At 50.6% G+C, this 21,341-nt stretch overlaps 1 protein-coding gene across 19 annotated transcripts in view; it reads right to left on the reverse strand.

Annotated features, from left to right (window-relative positions):
- Positions 1 to 21,341, reverse strand: part of CAMK2G (calcium/calmodulin dependent protein kinase II gamma) — a 162,658-nt gene that overhangs the window by 69,424 nt on the left and 71,893 nt on the right. For all 19 annotated transcript variants that reach the window (XM_050960141.1, XM_050960140.1, XM_050960139.1 and 16 more), the window contains exons 4-9: positions 11,580 to 11,634; positions 9,583 to 9,648; positions 6,475 to 6,547; positions 3,038 to 3,140; positions 2,054 to 2,137; positions 1,037 to 1,131 (exon numbers count right to left, since the gene is read on the reverse strand). In XM_050960141.1, coding sequence (XP_050816098.1) covers positions 1,037 to 1,131; positions 2,054 to 2,137; positions 3,038 to 3,140; positions 6,475 to 6,547; positions 9,583 to 9,648; positions 11,580 to 11,634 — 476 coding nt within the window. The remainder of the gene's footprint in view (positions 1 to 1,036; positions 1,132 to 2,053; positions 2,138 to 3,037; positions 3,141 to 6,474; positions 6,548 to 9,582; positions 9,649 to 11,579; positions 11,635 to 21,341) is intronic.

Here is a 21,341-nt window from a genome sequence, read left to right on the forward strand (position 1 = left end):
AACCAGGAACACAGAAGAGGAGCCTACAAACAAAACCGGCAGTAAGACAGAGCAGCGTCCTCAGGCCTGGTGGCAGGGAAGGTTCCTTGATTCCAGCAGAAACAGCCTACCCCACCGTTCTATCTCCGGCTGCTCTGTGCTAAGTACGGGCACTGTGAGTGCCCACAGAGCGAACCCTGCAGCTTCCCTGCAATGCGTATGCCAGCCACTCTTGGATCAATAGCTCCAGGTTTATTTCCCACTCCAAAAGGCTCCCCTCACTCAGGAAGACTTATTCCAAGTGTCCAAACTGCTGCAGTCAGAGAACAGTCATTAATGCTTAACCCCTCTGGCTCTAACCTCCCCACCAAGCCACTACTCAGTCTGGTCAGACATCACACTGCACCCTATGACCACCTGTCTGGCCACAGTCCCAAGAGCAGTGCCATGCTGATGCCTTCACCCTCACAACAGCTTCTGATCCCTCATGCCAGTCCCAGTTTCCCCAGTCACACCTCAGAGCCACCTCCTCCAGCAGAACACTCACTGCTGGGCAGATCAGGACAGTTTTTCCACAACTGCAGGCAAATTCCACTGTGACGTGCAGGAGGCCATGGGCCACAGGTCAAGCTGTCTCTAGAGAGCGTTTCCCCACATTGTTCTATAAGGCATTGGTGGGATGAGATCCTTCCAGTTCATGCGCCTTGCGTTCCCCTTGGAGAGTCAGTATCTGTATCTCCTCCAGCACTTCACTGCATTAAGCCCATGAGGGTAGAGCAGCTGAGTTTGGTACTTCTTTCCTGACCCAATTATCTCCCTGTACCCACAACAATGCCCCTGCCCCCTGGGACCCCAATGGTAGCCCCACACAGTATCATGCTAAAGCATGCAGCAAAAAGAAAGCCCAACGAACACAAGGCAGACACTCCAAGCACCACCTGGCACAGCAGCTGTGCAGCTGCCACCGGTCACCAAGTGAAACGATGCCAGATTTCGACTGACTAGATGGCACAGGCTTTCTACACCATACAGATTCTCAGCGAGGAAGTGTCCTTACATCATAGGCTCCAGCTTTGATCTGCTGATAGAGCTTGTGCTGATCTTCATCCCAGAAGGGAGGGTAACCCACTAGCAGTATGTACAGAATCACTCCTGGTGGGGGGGCGGGGGAAGAGAGAGAGAGAGAGAGAGAGAGACACACACATATATGCTGGGGTTAGGTTAATTGGCTCCGATTACTCCCATCCTCCATCTGTACACCCACTTCAGAGCTGAGGAGAGCCTCTTCCTGCCCTCTCAACATTCCTTTTCCAGCAGTGTCTGCGCTGGGTCTTTAGTACCTTGGAGGTCTGAACGTGAAGGTGAACAAGGAGCAGGAGCAGCCCCAGGAGCCTCCATCTCCCCTCAGCTGCTGGACTTGGTCCTGGCACACCAAGATCAGCTCTGATCCCCAGCTCCTAGGACAGAACAGGCACATGCTGCCCTTCTACCTCCCCATACATCACAGCTAGTGAGCCATAGCTCCCAGCTGCTTCCAGAAACCAAGCCCAGTGAGGACACTGGAGAGCAAGGTTCTACAGGCGCTTTCAAGACTCTTCCATGCTGGCCTCATGCGCTTGCAGGGCAGGAAAGCCTAACACCCAGGCCTGCAGGAATAGGTCTGCGCCACACATCAGTTCAACATCCCCCATGTCCTAGGGCTTTAAACTGATCACTCTTCAGTTATATGTACACTTTTTAGAAAGGCGCACCCATGGAGCGAGCATTATAGAGCTAAATAATGGAGCGGTGGCTTGGTGAGACAAGGATGGGTTCTGACTATTTAGCCCCAGCAGAAGGCTCTGATGGCTTGTCTGAGCGCAGGACTAGGAGTAAGGAGCAATTGAATTGCAATCCATGCTCTGACATCAGCTCCATCTGCAACCTTGGGCATGTCACTTAACCCCTGTGCCTTCTTTTCCCTGTCTGTGAAAGGGGGACGAGGACCTTTCTAACAGGGGACTGCAAAGAATGGCTGCTGTTTGTAAACAATGCAGTGTCAGGGCAAAGTGTTATCACTGTTATGAGATCTTACCGCATGCCCATATGTCCACTGGTTTTCCATAAGGATCTTTTCTTAACACCTCAGGGGAGAGGTAGCCTGGAGTACCAGCAAACCCTGTCAGGAGAGGAACAACATGGGGCATACACAGTACCCAGCTAGAAAGATCTGCTGGCTCCTACCACAAGATCTGAAAACTGTAAAATTTAACTTTCACAAGCCCATGCTTCCCCTCTTGCCTAGACTTCCCTGAGTTACCTCTGTGGAGGACACAGGAAAGGGAAGGCAAAGGGATGGGTTGACAGTCCACTGGCTCAAAATGCTATAAGCAAGCTAAGAGTGAGCAGTGAATGGGATCATGTCACCCTCTAGAGCCCAAGTCCTTGTGCCCATGGTTACCTGTGTGGTTTGGAGTTAGAAAACAAACCCTGGCACATGGCTTAGCCAAAGGATGTGAACAGACACACAGCAGTTGCCATCTCTCAGGAATTTCCAAGGCACTGATCACTGTGAATCTCAATGCCAGTGTTCAGACAGAAAAGATCTGGTTCCTAACTCTGTTCTACCTAGAGAGAGATAAGCCCAGACCCAAACACACCTGAGGAGTCCAGATCAAGGCCTGGACAGTGCAGTTGTCCCCATTTATGCAAAAAGGGGAAACAAAACCCGCAGATCCCAACACTCCTGAGCAGCAGGAAAAGTTTGTATCAGGGTCTGGACTTTGCAGCTGGGGCAGCCTCTGTGACTTAACGGTACTGTACATTTGGGAAGGAAAACAAGAGAGGATATTCATCCTTAAGGCTCATATACGGTCACATTTTCTCTCTTGCTCTCATTTTACCCAGTCCAAAGGCCTCAAAAGCAGGGGTGCTGGGCAAGGAAGGTGTGGCACTGAGCCTGTCTAATAGTTAGTTGGAAGAGGTCAAGCTCAAATAAACTAGACCCTTCCTAAGCCCTGGCATGTACAAAGGAGGCTGGAAGGGGTAGTTAGAAAAGGAAAGGCTCAGATCTTCTTACCAAACCAGGCCTGCTGCTCCCCCTGCACTTCTATAGCCAGTCCAAAGTCGGCCAGCTTGACAGCGGCACTCTTACATTTACTCGCCAGTAGCAAGTTTTCAGGCTGGGGAAAAAAGAGAGAGAAGAGAAAGGAGGGAGGGGTGGGAGAAAGAGAAATCCACATTAATCTCCTTTCCTCAGTGTTTCGATCCGTTTAAATTCAGGCAAGGGCCTGTGTGAAAGCAGCCATTCAGCCTAAGGGCCAGCTATTGCCAATGGCCTTGATGATGGAATGGGAGAGCCTCCTTGGTCTGACACTCATCTCATCTCCCTTTGCTCTCACGTGCAATGCAAGCACCTCTCCCAGCCCAACCCACACACCCAGCGCTGACACCAGGTGGCGCTGACAGCACAGTCCCTCCAGGACATGATTCCAACACATCCATGCAGAGAGAAAATGATGCAGCAGATACAAGAATCTGCAGTATGTGGCTCCTCAAGAACATCACACAGTCCCCAAGGCAGTGGACAAGCAAATATGATAATAAGGGCTGCCAAAGAGATCTAATGTGGAAGGCACAGTCTAGTCAGGCAGTAGCTTTATGGAGAGTGCTCTCACCATAGCTCATGCAGTGCTGCTGCTGCTGCTAATGAAAGCTCCATTTGTTTGAGTGGTGAACCCCTGTCTACAGGAGTTTATTAATGCTCCCACATCACCCTCTCCACAGATGAGTGACAAGACCTTCCCTATGCCAGAGATGGGATGCTGCTGCTCTCCCCACATCTCCTGAAAACACCATATACCAGAGATGGAATCCCACATCCCTACCCCTGAAGTATTAGGAAAAAGAATGTCACCCAAATAGAACCTCAGGCATTCGAGGAACTCAGCTGTGTTCTGGAGGCCTCAGCAGGAGAAAGGAGCGAAGGGGTTAAAGTGGCTGCAAAACATTCCTCCAGGCTGAGGCCTTGCCTGCCAGGGCAGCTCACAAAGGGGACCCTGCTTCTAACACACATGCCCTGAAGACACTGGCTGCAGCAGCTCAGCAGGAAATGGAGTTTGTACTGCACTTACAGATAGGAACAGGGGTGTGCTGGAAAGGGAAGGAGTGGGAGGAGCCCAGAACCTCGCCCATGTTGGTCAGGATATAACAAACTACACAGACTGGAGTCTTCAGCAGGTACTAATAGGGGGAAGGGGGGGAAGGTGACCGCCATCAGGACAGAAGGCTGGAAATCCAGGAACTGGATTATCACATTCCTTGGCGGTCATTTGCACAGCAAGGCATCTGTCTCCCATGGTGACTTATAACTGCAGTCCTGCCGCGAGAGGGAGGGGGTGTGGCTCAGTCACCTGCACAGCAGGGATGGGGCAGGTGAGGCATGCACACAAAGCCTATCCCTGCCTGCACTGCGCAGGTGGTGGTTTAGGTGCATGGGGGGGATCTGAGGGTGGGATGAGGCAGCAGAGAGGGAGGTCGGATATGCTTAGCCCTCCACTCTGCCTGTGCTGCAAGGAGCTGGTGGGGAGTTAGAAATACATGTCCCCTCACCCCTGCCTGAGAGTCAGGCCCCAATTCACATTGGTGCCAGCACATTTCCCTGGGCTGGCAGGGACAGTACCACTGCAGCTACCACAGAGACAAGCCCAGTGGGAAATCGAGGCTCTCCCTCCCACCCACAACTCACACTGCTTATGTCTCAACTAGGGACGGTGGTGACACTTAGGCTGGGCTCAGCAATTCCACCAATTCCCTGCAGTAATCCACATAGACAGAAACCCCTTCAGTGGGACTCCAGCTGTGTGTGCATGCCTATCCACCTGCATGTTCTGTAGGCTAGAATCCTGCTGGCTGAAGTCAAGCTCAAGCTGTTACCATTCCCTAACCCTAGAAACAGGTTGAGTTTAGGTGGGGCTTAGCTCATGTGAGTGAGCTAAGCCAGACCTAAGCATGGCCATTTTCCCTAGGCAAGACATATCTGCTGTGATAGCACCTCCTGAAACCATCCTGCTTCTCCTCTCGTTAGTTAATTCATGCCAATGCAATACCCAGGGTTCTACTTTAAAAAGGGCCATGATCAATGTCACTTATCTCCCCCTAGATCTTCACTACAGCCCTGTAGAATCTGAAACCTGTTCCCAAATTTCTCCCCCCTCCACATGCACAAGTGCAGTCTTCTGGAACGAAGGTGACCAGATAGCAACTGTGAAAAAACGGGACAGAGGGTGGGGAGTAATAGGCGCCTATATAAGAAAAAGTCCCAAAAAACGGGACTGTCCTTTTAAAAATGGGACATCTGGTCACCCTATCTGGAACGCTCTGTAGTTGCAGGGATGCTCACAAGCCATGGGCCGGGTGTGCTGATTTGGTATAGCAGGGTTAATCCTTAGGACTGGTTTGTAACAGAGAAGGGCAAAAAGCAGAATATCAAATAGAAACACGCCTGAGCTCTGCAGCTCTAGACTACCTGTGGTCTGTTATGGTGGGCAGCTGATGAGGGCTGAGCCCCTAGGGGCCATGTGTTAAGCAAAGAGCATGGACTAATTTATTTTTAATAAGGAGAATGACAAAGATTGAGGAGCAGTTGCAGGGAACTGGACTGGGTGTGAGGAGGAACACACTAGCCATCTCAGGAGCCCAGCTGCTGGCCAATTCTACCAGAACTCCCTGGCTTTGGGGAGCCTGTCAGACCTTTGGAGAAGCGAGCAGGAAAGCACAGTGCTCATACTGCAACAAACCGACTGGAGTGCAGGCCTACAATGGAAAACGACTCTGCTATCCTGTAGCACAAAGAACCACCTGGGCTTCCATAGAGTCCCTGGCCTTAAGCATTAGCATGCTCAGCGGTCACCTTTTCCACCCTCGAGGCAACCCCTGAGCCAGCATCAGCCGTTGCAAAAGTCATGGGGTCATGGAAAGTCATGGAATCTGTGACCAACACGCAGCCTTACTCATAAGGTTCTACTGATCAGGTACTAGGAAGACTGGCACATGGGATCATGTTGCATGAGCCCGGCCCAGCCCAATGGCATGTCTTTGGCAATCCAAGTGTGGAATCAATATATCCATGCGCTATGCAAACAGACTCATCCTGGCAGACTAAACACCAGGCCCTCATCAGGCTCTCTAGTGGCAGACCAGAAAGCGTCCTTCACTCTAATGAATTCCATTATGAGAGCCTCTGAATGCTGCGCCCTCCCCAAAGACTGATCTTGGCTCCTCCCCACACCTGGAGCTGCCTTGCAGAGAGGCTGCCGCTGAGCTATGGCTCTATGGGAGCTCACCCGCCCTCTGGGGAAACCCCAAGGAGAACACTGGTGGCTTCAGGAACCTCCATATCGAGCACAAGCATGAATTCCAATTAGTCAGCAACACAAGAGGCAGACATCAGCCACCGAGGCTCCTGCCAATGACACCAACTGCTGTCCCCCGTCTGAGTAGTGGAGGCAGCATTACCTTCAAATCCCTGTGCACGATATCATGCTGGTGAATGTGATTCACGCTCTCCAGTATCTGGTGAATACAGTGGCTTCAAGATGAGCAGAGGGAGAAAAGGAGAGAGACACACAGGGTTACACACACTCTCAGCTTCTAACCTCCACTTCCTCACCCTTCCCAGCCATTGCAGGGGGAGTTCAGAAACTCTGGGCCAGGCCCAGCTGTTATCTGCCCCCAAACAGCTCCTCCAACCCCATCATGCCCACCAGCTGCTGCTGATGCCAAACTACCACAGCTAGAATTTTGTTGCTTAGCAACAGGGTTTCAAAGACAGCTCAACAGTGGGCTTAGACAGCAGGACCTCACTGCCCCCTCCTACCACCGCACTGACCCCTTTCCCTTCCCACCTCCTTCCCCTCTTCCCCGCGTTAGGCACCGTGTTTGTTTTATCAGCTGAGGACATGTGTCCGTGCATGTGTAAGCAGTAGCTCAGGGTTGGGCTAACAAGGCCAAGCCACAGAAACACGCAGCTAGGCCTGGTCCAAGCTTTCACGAAACAGCAGCCTACTTCATCAAGCTCAGGATGAAGAATCTGGGCGCCTGCCAATTAATACAGCTTTCAGAACAGCATTTCAAACACTTTATATACACAATGTGTGAGCTTCCCCACCCCTCCACACACACACGCACCCACTAGCCGGGCGCCTTTTAAGTACAGATCCCACTTAGGGAGTTAGAAGCTGAAAAACAGACTTGCTCTCTTCTGAGTGCACCGTGCCGCACTCCCCCAGCCTGCAGAAAACCAGTGCCATTCTCGGCACTGATGCCACAGGGAGAGGAGCAAGATGTTATTTACACTTGGCTTGTCAGGGACAATGTTACACCCACAAAATGTGTGCACCAGACACACACACACACAGAGCTGAGATTGCTGGATAGCAGTTCCGAGCTCTTGGGCTGGAGTAGATGCAGCAGCATTTACGTAGGTGTCATACTGAGAGAGGAAGCCTCTTTGATGTGGAAAGGAGCACAGATTTAAACAGCTCCTGAGGCCAGGCAGTCAGAGCCTGTCTGTGGGAAGTGGGGGTGGGTCAGCCTCCCTTGACAGTTCACTCTGGAAAAGCCAGAGTGGCCGCCCCGTTGGGAATAAGCAGATGTTTTTCCAAGTCTCAGGGGGCCAGGGTTTCTTTATGGATCTTACAGATTGGAAACGGGTGAAGTTGCTGCACTGTATATCGTTACCCCACCAGCCCCTCCCACTGGAATTGGCAGCACAAGCCACCGGGTCAGATTCTGCGAATATCTCCCCGCTCCCAAAACAAACAAAAAAAAATGTATAATTAGAACAGAGCCAAGCCTGAGCGAGAGACTTTCTGGCCAAAAATGGCAAAAGTGCGAGGTGTTCCAGGCGAGCCAAGCGAGGCGGATTGGCACGAACCTCGCTCTCCCAGCCTGCTCTGGAATTCAGCTCAGCTTAGCTTGGCGTGCGAATAGAAAGGGAGGGCTTTGTACTTGCTCAGCAAATGCTGGGCTCTGTGGGCACGGTTCGATCAGCCTAGCTTGAGTTGAAGGAATCGAGCACCCTCAGAGAGGACAAGAGGGCATTGTATAGGCACAGACAAGAAGCAGCCCCCCAGTCTCTCCTCCTCCCTTAAACTAACCAGGGTCTCCCTCCTCTGCCACCAGTGGTGTTCCTCACTACTGCTCCTCATTGCAAGCCCCTTCCAGGGCACAGAGTGATTGTGTGCAGGCAGGAACAACCCAATCACCTCCTGCCCCTGCTGGACTGAATGGAACGAGCCAGGGAACACCACTTGGTCTGAGACAAACACGCCTGCAACAGCCCCCAGAGCTGTTAAACACATCCCAACGGCTCGGCTCGTGGCTCCTAACATCACCGGCTCCCTCAGAGAGCACCTGCCCCCGGACATCCTTCACCTTCAGCACACAGCAGCCTGTCTCAGCACATCCTGCAAGGGAGAGTGATGTGTAATGCTGCACTTCCAGAGCTAGGCAGCAGGGGGAGGCTCTAATTGAGCCACAGTAGGGGAAATGAGCACCCAAACATTGCCCTGGAAATGCCTGCAAGGGTCACGCTCTGTTCTTTTACGTATGCCACAGAGCAGCTCCAGGAGTGCATTTCACACCCAAAGTGCAGGACCCCGTCACTCCAACCTAGGCACCCCAATGAGCTTGCTCCTTCACTGCTGCACACCTGCTATTCCCGTCTCCTCCCAGGTTCTCCTCAGTTCCCCCTCCAGCCAAAGGCAGGCAGGGATAGCTCGCAGGGACAGGGTGCGGATCCATGAAACTTCATCATAGGCCTCTGCTCAACCCCTTCCCACCTCCCCCAGGCCAGAGCTGGAGATCTCATTTCAAATGCCCCCATCTCTGGAGGCAGACTAGGTATCCAGAGCCCACACCTGGACTGATGAGAAATGGGATACTGTCAACCAACAATTAAGGGATGGCCAGAGACATCAGGAGCGAGCCCAGTCCAGACTCATTTAGGGAAGTCCAACTGTTCCGAGGTGAAGGTGGGGAACACACAGAGTGGGGACAGGACTTAAGTCTGTTTAAAGTTGAGAATGAAAAGCTTCCCTTCCCATACTGTGCCTTGTGCTTCTAAGCACTTGTCAGCAGAGGCTGTGAATGCTTTACACACACTGGGACAAGAAGCACCCCCATTTTACACATGGAGAAATTGAGGCACAGGTCAGTTGCACAGAACTGCCTAAGGTGAGCATAAGTTCCTGGTAGAGCTGGGATAAGAAGCCAGTAGTCCAGGTTTCCAGTTCTCTAATGTGACTGAAAACAATTCTCTCTCCTATGTTTTACTCTTCCAAACACACATCGCTGCCACCCCTTCAGCAGCCAGGTCAGACAGACGCCGCAGGCTCTCCAGAGACAAGCAATGTCTGCAAGGGGGGAGGGCCAAATGCCACATTGAGTCAGCTACACTGAGTCTGTCACCACTACAGCTGAAAGGCTGCATTAGTGATGAGATGCGGAGGAGGGATTTCCCACATGGGGAGCATTTATTTTACAACACGGCCATGTACAGACACACCGTACTCCCTGACGTGATCGGCACATAACAGGGAGAGTCTGAGCACAGATTCTTACCTAGCATCAGCTTCACTGTAGTACTCTCTGGCGACAATATCTTCAAAGAGCTCTCCACCAGTGACCCTGGAGGAAACAGGCCAAGGGAGGTTAGGAGACTCATATGCAGAGAGGAGGCACAGGGGTACACACTCGCTCCTGGGATGCCCTCTGCCAGCCTGCCTGAATCTTTGCCAGGGACTATCCCGAGGGAGGGCGAGCCAGGGCCAGAAACCTCAGAGCACCAGGTCCCCACTCAGGTCAGAGAGGGCACTGAAAGCAGCAAGGGATCATTACCCAAACAGCAGGGCATCCTTGTACTCACATCCACAGTGCTCTGGGTTCCACTTCCCTAGCAAATAAGCATGGGGGACACCAGCATCTTGAGCCACGTAACTGTAGCCAGTACAGATGCCATAAACACACCGCGTGCCCTCCCTCCCCTCCACCTATTGTATCTGTGGCATGGAAAGGAAACCTGTCCCCCTTGGAAAAAATCTCATCATTCCCTAAAATTAGATAGACACAGGTCAGAAACTGCCATACTACATACCTCTCACCCCTAAATTTGCTGCCAGGCAGTTCCTACATCCATCCTCCTACACAGGACCCCTCTGTCCTACTTTCTGACCTCTCTCATACAAGCACCCCATCATCTATTCCCCTCTCCACACCCCCATCTTGTACCCCTGTCCACCTCCCTCACATGCAGAGTTCACGCTGCAGAAGAAGCTGGGAAGGCTCAACACTACACAGAGTCATGCAAGCTAGCACTGTACACCAGCCAATATCTCCAATGGTTTAAGGTCCAATGAGTCTTTGGCTCTAGGACACACTGATCTTCACCTCCTTAACCCAGCATGAAACCACCTGTGATTTTGTTGCACAGTGACTATTATCCCTGGAGAGGAGACCAAAACCCTATTTTAGGAAGAGGTTCTTTGTCAGTGGATTATAGCCTTGTTGTCAGGAGCTGGAGTACAGGTTCTGGGGTATGTCTACATCTACAATTTTGCAGCGCTGGTTGTTACAGCTGTATTAGTACAGCTGTATAGGGCCAGCGCTGCAGAGTGGCCACACTTACAGCAACCAGCGCTGCAAGTGGTGTTAGATGTGGCCACACTGCAGCGCTGTTGGGCGGCTTCAAGGGGGGTTCGGGGAACGCGAGAGCAAACCGGGGAAGGAGACCAGCTTCGCCGCGGTTTGCTCTCGCGTTCCCCGAACCCCCCTGCAAGCCGCTGGGAAGGAGACCTGCTTGCTCGGGGTTCGGGGAACGCGAGAGCAAACCGCAGGGAAGGAGACCTGCTTGCACGGGGGTTCGGGGAACGCGAGAGCAAACCGGGGAAGGAGACCAGCTTCGCCGCGGTTTGCTCTCGCGTTCCCCGAACCACCCTGCAAACCGCAGGGAAGGAGACCTGCTTGCTCGGGGGTTCGGGGAACGCGAGAGCAAACCGGGGAAGGAGACCAGCTTCGCCGCGGTTTGCTCTCGCGTTCCCCGAACCCCCCTGCAAACCGCAGGGAAGGAGACCTGCTTGCACGGGGGTTCGGGGAACGCGAGAGCAAACCGCAGGGAAGGAGACCTGCTTGCTCGGGGGTTCGGGGAACGCGAGAGCAAACCGGGGAAGGAGACCTGCTTGATTACCAGAGGCTTCCTCAGGTATGCTGGGATACCTGCTTATTCCACGGAGGTCAAGAAAAGCGCTGGTAAGTGTCTACACTTGATTACCAGCGCTGGATCACCAGCGCTGGATCCTCTACACCCGAGACAAAACGGGAGTACGGCCAGCGCTGCAAACAGGGAGTTGCAGCACTGGTGATGCCCTGCAGATGTGTACACCTCCTAAGTTGCAGCGCTGTAACCCCCTCACCAGAGCTGCAACTTTGTGATGTAGACAAGCCCCTGGTGGGGAAAGGAGTGGGGAAAATGGAGATTCAAGGATCTTTTATTCTGCTCTTAAATCAGCAGCCCACAGCTTTGTCTCAGCCATGAAGCACCAGAGCCAAAGGGAGGCACTTACAGATCAAAGACGAGGTAGTGGAAACCTTCTTCTGAAATACTGTCATGGAGCCGCACTGCAAAAACACAAGCAAGAAACAAGGGACACTTAACATTTTCCATATCTGATCCATCCCACTTGGAAATCCACCACCACATTTCCCCAGACCCCTCCAGCAACCCATTGCTCCCTTCAGCCCCTTCACCTTCATTCTGGAATCTAGAACTCTCCCTCCCACCATACCTTATCCCAAATAATGTATGAGCATCCTTCACCTGCTCCCCCTCTAGCACCAGATCCAAGATACTGGTGCTATTGAGGAGAGCATAAAGCACAAGGTTCAGGGGACACACCATGGTCCTCACAATAAGGGGCTTCTGTTTTCAAACCTTATGTTTCAGGAATCCAGTTCAGCCGGTTGCTCTTCCTGAAAAATCTGTTCAGACTGTCTGCTAAACCTGGCCTATGCATTAATCACAATACAAATCTGCTTTTAAAAGTATCTGTCCTACCAACTAGCCTCAAGAGTGCTTTGCGGAGTCAAAAAGAGTTAACAAAAAATTACTGCCGGTGAGAGCAATTTCCGGGGGGAGATTTCCACCTGCAATTGGACATGAGAAGGTAAGCTGACGAGAACAGGACAGCTGGCTCCAGACGGCAAGAGTAGCAGAGGAGAGGGCTCTCAATTCACAAGCAGTGAGATCAATGGGAGCAAGTCAAGGGCGGGACCTTACAAACAGCAAAGTTCGGTCAGGATTATGGCATGAGAAGGAAAGCTCCGTTCATAACGCTGTGAGACGAAGGTGAGGCCTCAGAGATGCTGCATGTGTGGGGAGGGCAGGCACCAGCAGTCGCCATGCACTGGGGTAGCGGCAGTCACCTACAGGGTATTGCAGAAGTCTAAGCAAGGAGAGAGGTGGAGGGCTGAAAATTCCAGCAGAGCTGGAGTGGAGCCAGCGGCACACAAGTGCAGTGCTGCAGAAGTGGCAACAAACGGGTGTTCAGGCCCAGGAGAGCGGGAAGGAGAAGGAAATTCAGGATCAGGGATGCTGCTAAGGATGTAGAGAAGAGATCTGGGAAGTGAGTCACAGACACACATAAAGGAGCTACGTTGGTGGTTCACAATGCTCTTCCTGGCCAAGGGCAGCACTTCTGCCTTTGATAGATTTGGATGAAGGAAGTGGATCATCACTTGGTCAAGACAGAAAGAACATGGACAGGGACAACTTAAAGACATGCACAGTGCGGTGTCCATGCCTATGGTTAAAGGGAAGGCAAAGATGGCAGGTGACAAAGGCAGACAGGAGGATAGAAGGGAGGGACGAGAATGGAGCTTTGCAAGCACCAGGCAGCACGGGCTGTGGAAGAGCCACCTTCGAAGACAGCCGAAGAGCAGTGTGATAAGTAAGAGTAGAGTCATGACAGGAGGGAACCAGAGAGCCTGCACAGCTAGGAAGATGGAGTGGTCCCCAGCATTAAAGGCTGATCAGAGGAAAAGAAGAATGAGCCTTCCCACCAGTTCAGGTCGTTAGCTACACAAAGAAGAGCCATTTCCCTGCTACGGCCCCTGGGGATCTCAGGCAGAAATCAGCCTGGTCATTAGAAGATGACTTAGGAGAGGAGAACCCGTTTCCTAAGCAGCTTGCTGAGGAGGTGCGCTCTGGGAGAAGGTGGCAGCTGGAGCCTCAGGGCCAAGGAAGGGCTGGAAAGAAGAGACTGGACACAGGCAGGCTGACCGGGGGTGACTGACCATGGCAGTAACATAACAAGCAAGGGTCGGGAGACAGAAGAGGGAAGGGTCCGGAAAGAGGAGGAAAGAAAAAGTGGGGGCAGGAGGAAGACCATGAGGAGGAGTGGGGAATATACTGAAACTCTCCACTCCTTCAATCCCAGCCCAGTACCGCCCCCCGGCCCACAAGTGCCACTGGTGGGTATTGAGTCTACTTCTCCCCAGCAACGCAACAGCAGAAGCACTCTTTCAAGGTCCATCTTCACTGGGAAAAAAAAAAAAAAAAAAAAAGTGTGTTCTTAACTCAGGTTAGCTAACTCCAGTTAGGACAGCAGTGAAGACCAAAAAAAAGCTACTTTTAGCTAAGATTTGCAGTTCAAGTGAACACCTGCAGAAGACCAGTCAGTGAACAAGAGCTGCTAACCGGAGTTAAAAGCAGAGCCTTTGCTGCTGCTTTAGCTGGAGTTAGCTAATGCAGTGAGCTAATCCAAATGAAGAGAACCAGCCAGCCAGACACAGCCTGTCTCACTCTGTTCTGGGCACTGCCCACCAAACTGACTCGTACTTTGCAGTCTTGCCATCAGAGCCAGGCTCCTGTTTTGATATTGCCATTAACCTCCACCCTGCCTGATTACTGCTTTGATGTAGAGATTAAATGATTTACTCTCAATGCAACTTCAATTACCAGAGCTTACCAGCTTAATGACATTATCGCCCCTTCCCACCACCAATCAGCATGTAATAGGCAAAAGTCTCCCCAGCCCTCCAGGTAGAGCATGGAGGGTGTTGGTTACTCAGTTGGTTAAAAGGGTCTCTGAATCCCCTCTGCTTAGTTCATCATGACTTTTCACGCATCTTGCAATCTCCAGATGACCAACTCCCCCTCTTTCCAGCCAGCTATAGCCCTCTCCTCCACATCAATGGCCTGCTAGAGAACAGATGTCGCATATCAGCAGATGGGGTCCTGGCTCTAACGAGCTCCAAACATGTCCAAGAGGGATCAAAGCAGAGTAGTTTCTCAGCTTCAGACTTCCCTAGGCAAGGGGTAGATGCACAGAAGTCACAGGGAGAGTGGAGGTTTTTCTTGTTCCTAACAAGGTTCATGTGTCCTGTGAAGGCTGCTAGCCCCACCACCCTTCCCTAGTGCTCTCCTCCCCTACACACTGGGGAGGCCTGACATACCATCTTGGGATAACTCTGCAGAAACCCCAGGACCTTTCCCTAACTCCTGACATGGGGTGTGACAGCACTGCAGAGCAGATGGAGGGAGAAATGCATGTATAGCTGCTGGGGGCAGATGGAGCCAAGAAAAAATTCCAAACATGATATCATAGACAAGAGAGATGGAAAAGATGGATTAGTGCATCCAGGCCATCCCCCTGCAATGCAGGATTGTTCCCTACACAGCATTCAATGGTGCTTTAATTATTCAAGCAATGAAGCTTCCATCGCTCCCTTTGAGACTACCGCAAACCTGCAGCTCCTAGCCTCCTATATCGAACGCAGCAAGAAGTGCATGCTCTGCAAACGGAGCTTTGAGTTGCATTAACAAGGAACCAGGGCACCCAGGAAATACTGGAGCCCTGCAGACTAGTCATGTGAATGCCGAGCACTTCCCTGAGGAGTCCACTCTCGCTCCTCACATCATGCTAACAGAGAGGGACAATTACTTTTATTGGCAGATACGGTAGCCACAAAGAGATAATTCAAACCAAGTTCCCTTCCCAACAGGGCTGTTTTAGCCAAAGGCTCTTTTCAAAACAAGGGAGGGGAGGAAGATAGGGGAAGCATATGATTGCCTGCATCTTGCAGCTGTAGAGAAACACTACCCTGCCAAGGCTGCGTGCTCACAGGCCGTCCCATGATTGCATCTTAGGGTATGTTTACACTGGAGCTCAGGCAGACATACCTGTGTAGTTTGGATCAAGCCAGCATGCTAAAAACAAACGCAGACGTGGCAGTGTCAGCAGCGAGGCAGGGCAGGCACTCGCCCAAGTACATACCTAGGGTTTCAGATGGGATAGTACTCGAGGCAGCTGGTCCATCCTGCTGCTTGCGCCATCACAGCTACACTTCGATTTTCCACATGCTCACTCAATCAGAGCTAGCGCGTGCCTGTCTACTCGAGCTGGAAATCACACGTCCAGCTCCAGACTAGACATGCCGCCAGCGAGGAGGTCAGAGGTACAGCTGCAAAGACACCTGAGCAGCAGTGACAAGAGGAGGTGAAGCAAGTGAATAAGCCTACCACTAAACCAAAGGGGGTGGGGTGGAAAACAGGAATGAGCCACTGAGGCATTAAAACCTGGCTACATAACATGGTCAAGTACCTCACTCACTGGTTACTGAATACCGTTAGAAGTCTTATCTACAATATCAATTGTACCAGCATTGTAACTAGGTCCCTGGACTGGACCGAGTTTGTAGACTGCACAAGTCCAACGGTACCCTCAGCAATCTAAAAATACCACAGGTTAGTGATGCACATACAACCCATAACCAAAATGGGCAGGGTAACTTCAATGCCTGGCTACACTGCTGTCTGCAGCCATATCACCTGTGATCAGTTAGATCCAGCAATCTAAGCAGGGCGTGGACAGGTCACTATGTGAAGGACAGCCCTCCAAGGGACATCTAGATACTCAGATAATTACATCCTGCCACCTGAAACTACCTCTGTAGTTTCAACTGTATACCCTATTCTTCACTTCTGGCCCTGTCTATAGTATAACCTTGTGCTATGCTGTTAAACTGCTGCTAGGCACTGCTATAGTTAAGGCCTGGGACTAGCTTACTGTTTTTTCAATGTGCTCTAAAATCTACATGCTTACTCTGTCTTCAGTTGCTCTGCCTCATGGCAATTTGGGTCAGTTCAGCAAACGGTTTCTGCAATACAACCTTCCCTAAAAAGGGCCAGGACAACCTGATGTTTCTCCCGTTTTTAACACATTCCTGGGGCTCAAACTATAGCTTTGTTCCCCCCAAACTAATATCATCTGCTCAGAACTGAGCTCAGATAGCATCTGCTTCAGGGAAGCAATATTTTTAAAAAGTTATTCAGGGAAAAGATTGATCTGGGAGAGAGAAGGCGAATGACTAGTATGCAACATTATTAGGGTAATGTGATCATGCCACAGGCTCTTCACCCCTTTCCTGAACACTGGGAGCAAGTACAGTCAAAAAAAAGAGCAAGTAGCTGCCATCTCAAATGTTTGCACGATCAGAGGGGTGGTCGAGCATATGGACACACACCTACTGTTGGAAGCCCTAATTTAAGGCCCAGTCTACACTGGGGGGCAGAGGCCCAGTCTACACTAGGGGGCAGAGGTATGCTGAAGTCGACATACTTAGATCAACTTACCGTGGTGAGCTGACTGCTGCCACTCCCCCATTGACTCCGCCTGTGCCTCTTGCGGCGGTGGAGTACAGGAGTCGATGGGAGAGCGCTTGGGGATCGATTTACCGCGATAAATCGACCCCTGCTGGATCGATCGCTCCTGCCAATCCAGCGGGTAATGTAGAGATACCCTCTGACAGGGTCAGGACACTGCTCAATCAAGACCACACTTTACATCAATCACAAAAAAATAAAACCAGATTTCTCCTTTCTACAATAATTCATCCGATCAGCACAAATCAAGGATTCTCACGCCTAATCATTTCACACCTCCCCAGCCTGTAGTTTGTGTGAAACTGGAGGCTGACAATTCTAGCTATGCAGCCCTTTCAAACACAAACCATCTCCGTGCTGGGATGCAGCACGAAGGTACAGTAGGTGCATCTGCCAGACTGTGTCCTCACTAACGCACCAGCTGGGTTTCGGGTGGGCTGAGCAGGCACCAGCTGGCTCTGCCTGGCCTACACTCAAGCACTTTACTCAGCCTCACAAGACACTGCCAGATGTGACCCTGTCCCTAAGAATTCCCTCTGGAACCTGCACCTTCCCCTGCCTCATAGTTCACCGTCATGCACATGACCCAACAGCTACAAAGCCCCAGAGCAATATGCCGGTGAGCTCCTGTTAGCACAACCCACATGACTCAGCGCTGCGATGAAGAGTCCTGATGCACTTCTCAGAGCACAGCATGAGCTCTGCCAGCCTGCTGCAACCAATCCAGGCCATAGCCAACCCTAACACAGTGAAGGGCGACTGGAACACATGCAGATGAGAGAGAACACAATTCCGTAGGACACCACACACTACCTGAAATGAAACACATCCGTAGCAATTCCTCATGTCTGCTTATTATAGGACTTCACAGGCTATCCCCCAGGGACTGTTGCAAGCTCCAGTGGGCAGGGTTAAGGTTGTAGGACAAGGTAGGGCTACACTGCAGCTCTCTATTTCCTGGCTTTTAAGTGCATTCAATGGTTACGAGGCACCGCGAGTCATTCCTAACTGCGTTAACCAAGACTGGGTAGTGATTACAACCATTCAGGCTGCTGAACTATAGATGCCTTTGCCGCAGTACCCACAGCAGAGCCAAGATACTGTAATGGAGATTCCTGTCCCATGTCATGGTAATTGCAGCACAGCAACTCGTTCAAGCACTCGTAGCAGTACGATCTCAAAAGTGCTCTGGGATCTTTTGGAATGAAAAGTGCTGTAAAAATATCAGCTGCTCATTCGAATTGGCAGCAGCCTCACCTCTGGGCAGATTCCAGCCAAGCATTAGGCAGCGTTTGCCTCCCTCAAGGAGTAAGCAGTGTCTTGGATTTCTCCCTCCCCCGTGACTAGCAGGGGAGATGTCCTGAAGTGGTTAACTTTACTGAGCTTGATGGCAAAAGAAAGACACTGCAGGCAAGCAGCCAGCAAACCGAGAGAAGAGGTGAAATAAAATGAGTTGTGAAAACCTGCCCCACTCCCTCATCCAAAGTAACGCTCTCACATTAGACAGAGGATGCTGAAGCTACAAATACAAATACACATGGCTTGACAGACGGCAAACTGAGCACTATCATCTGCAACTACTCAACTAACAAGTGAACAGACACAGATGGCTACCACCCACGCCTCATCTCCCCACCTGCTCACCATCCTAACAGCCTGAGAGAAAAACTGTCCCACCACCTCAATAACTGTTGGTGTATTGACACTCCCAGCACAGATCCCAACATGCAACACACCTGTCCATGGTGAACCTGGGGCTGCTGAGACAGCTTAGCTCCCACTCCAGCTGTTTCCCTAATTATATTAAACACGCAGAATTCAGCTGCAGCTGCTCAGGCTGATTCCAAAAAGACTTTCCTTTTAATTAAAAATTTGCTATTAAAAAGCATTAAAGTGTGTAATACAAATAATCCTCTGGAAGTTATCTGTTCCAGCAGCTAATGACAGGCTTCGTTAGAGCGGTAACTAACAGGAGCAGGATGGTTAGCTCCTGCTGCTGCTAAGCAGTCCCCTAGGATGATGGCATCTCCCCTCTGCCCCTCCTGGCTCTGACAGAGAGGTTACAGAATGCATGCTGTATACGTGACAGCCAGCTGCATACTCCCAAGCCCCAAACATTTCACACTGACTGAATTTTTAAAGCCCCAGAGAAAAGCAATGCATTCTCATCTCAACCCAGTTCCCTTCAGACAGGACCAAGCCTCTGCAGATGCAGCGAAAGGATCTCCACTGAAAGAGCAAAATGAGATGGGCTAGGCTAGTATGAAAAACTACAAGGAAGATTTCACCATGTACTTCTTGTAATTCTTATGGCCAGAGAAATGCATAACAACTCCAGCCCTGGAAAGTGAGGGCAAGTTAATACTATCCCTGCCACGAAGGGACTCTGGCAAGAGAACGTTCTACAGAGAATAGAATCCTGTTTTCTAGGACACTCCGTTGAACCGCAATTTCCTCCCTGTTAAATATCTGTTCTCTTGTTACTTTTCAATGTGCCTGTGAAAGGGAAACGTACTTCACTGAATAGAAGTTATATTTGTGACATTTCAGTTTTAGTTAGCTTTTATTTCCTCTTTTAGTCTTTATTTCGCAACTTCTGCCTTGACAGACTAGAGCCCAACATCTCCCACCTAAACCCTGCTCAACCCCAGGGAACCAGCCAAATGAGTCTACATTAGCTGGGAGAGTAGCAAACGTTCTGGTTAAACTGCACGCATTCCTTTTCATGAGAATTAGCAACAGTTCCCAATTATCCATGTACCAGCTAAACACTGTACCTTGCAATTTTCAGAGAGCATGCGAGAGTGTGAGTGTATGTATTTAAAAAAGCTGGACACACACAAGTTCACGGGGCCGGATGCAATGCATCTGAGGGTGCTGAGGGAGTTGGCTGATGTAATTGCAGAGTCGCTCATGATGATTGGGTGAGGTACCGGACAATTGGAAAAAGGCTAATGTAGAGCCCATCTTTAAAAAAGGGAAGAAGAATCCGGAGAACTACAGACTGGTCAGCCTCACCTCAGTCCCCGGAAAAATCATGGAGCAGGTCCTCAAAGAATCCATTTTGAAGCTCTTGAAGGAGAGGAAGGTGATCAGGAACAGTCAACATGGATTCACAAAGAGAAAGCCATGCATGACCAAACTGATTACCTTCTATGATGAGATAACAGGTTCTGCGGATATGGGGAAAGCAGTGGATGTCATATACCTTGACTTTAGCAAAGCTTTTGATATGGTCTCCTACAGCATTCTTGCAGCAAGTTAAAGTAGTATGGGTTGGATGAATGGACTATAAGGTGGATAGAAAGCTGGCTAGATCATCAGGCTCAACAGGTAGTAATCAACGGCTCGATGTCTAACCGGCAGCCGGTATCAAGTAGAGTGCCCCAGAAGTATGTCCTGGGGCTGGTTTTGTTCAATATCTTCATTAATTGTCTAGATGATGGGATGGATTGCACCCTCTGCAAGTTTGTGGATGACACTAAGGTATGTCCATAATTGTTACTTAACTATAATTCTCTGAAGATAGAACACAGCAGGGGGAGGAATAGCTCAGTGGTTTGAGCATTGGCCTGCTAAACCCAGGGTTGTGAGTTCAATCCTTGAAGGGGCCATTTGGGGATTTAGTTGGGGATTGGTCCTGCTTTGAGCAGGGGGTTGGACTAGATGATCTCCTGAGGTCCCTTCCAACCCTAATAATCTATGATTCTATGGGGGGAGAGGAAGATATGCTGCAGGGTAGGGATAGGCAAATTGGAGGATTGGGCCAAAGAAATAAAACAAACGGCATTTTGTCCTTGTTGAACCTCATCAGAGTCCTACACTTAGGACGGAAGAATCCCATTAACTGCTACAGTTTAGAGACCGAATGGCTAAGCGGCAGTTCTGCAGAAAACGACCTGAGGATTACAGTGGACGAGAAGCTGGATGTGAGTCAACAACATGCCCTTGTTGCCAAGAAGGCTAACGGCATACTGGGCTGCATTAGTAGGAACACTGCCAGCAGATCAAGAGACGTGATTATTCCCCTATATTCGGCATTGGTGAGGTCACATATGGAATATTGCATCCAGTTTTGGGCCCTCCCCCACTACAGAAAGGATGTGGACAAATTGGAGAGAGTCCAGCAGAGGGAAACAAAAATGATTAGGGGGCTGGGGCACATGACTTACGAGGAGAGGCTGAGGGAACTGGGCTTATTTAATCTGCAGAAGAGAAGAGTGAGGAGGGATTTGATAGCAGCCTTCAACTACCTGAAGTGGAGTTTCAAAGAGGATGGAGCTTGGCTGTTCTCAGTGGTGGCAGATGACAGAACAAGGAGCAATGGTCTCAAGTTGCAGTGGGGGACATCTAGGTTGGATATTAGGAAAAACTATTTCACTAGGAGGGTGGTGAAGCACTGGAACAGGTTACTTAAGGAGGTGGTGTAATCTCCATCCTTAGAAGTTTTTAAGGCCCAGCTTGACAAAGCCCTGGCTCGAATGATTTAGTTGATGTTGGTCCTGCTTTGAGCAGGGCGTTGGACTAGGTGACCTCCTGAGGTCTCTTCCAACCCTAATCTTCTATGATTCTATGAACTAGCACAAAGCTGGAGTTGTGCAGCAGACACATCAACCGACAGGGACTAAAAGAGCCACTGTGCAGCCCTCAAGATGAGGCAGTA

The sequence above is a fragment of the Gopherus flavomarginatus genome, chromosome 6 (genome assembly GCF_025201925.1).
Source record: "Gopherus flavomarginatus isolate rGopFla2 chromosome 6, rGopFla2.mat.asm, whole genome shotgun sequence".
Classification (NCBI taxonomy): domain Eukaryota; kingdom Metazoa; phylum Chordata; order Testudines; family Testudinidae; genus Gopherus; species Gopherus flavomarginatus.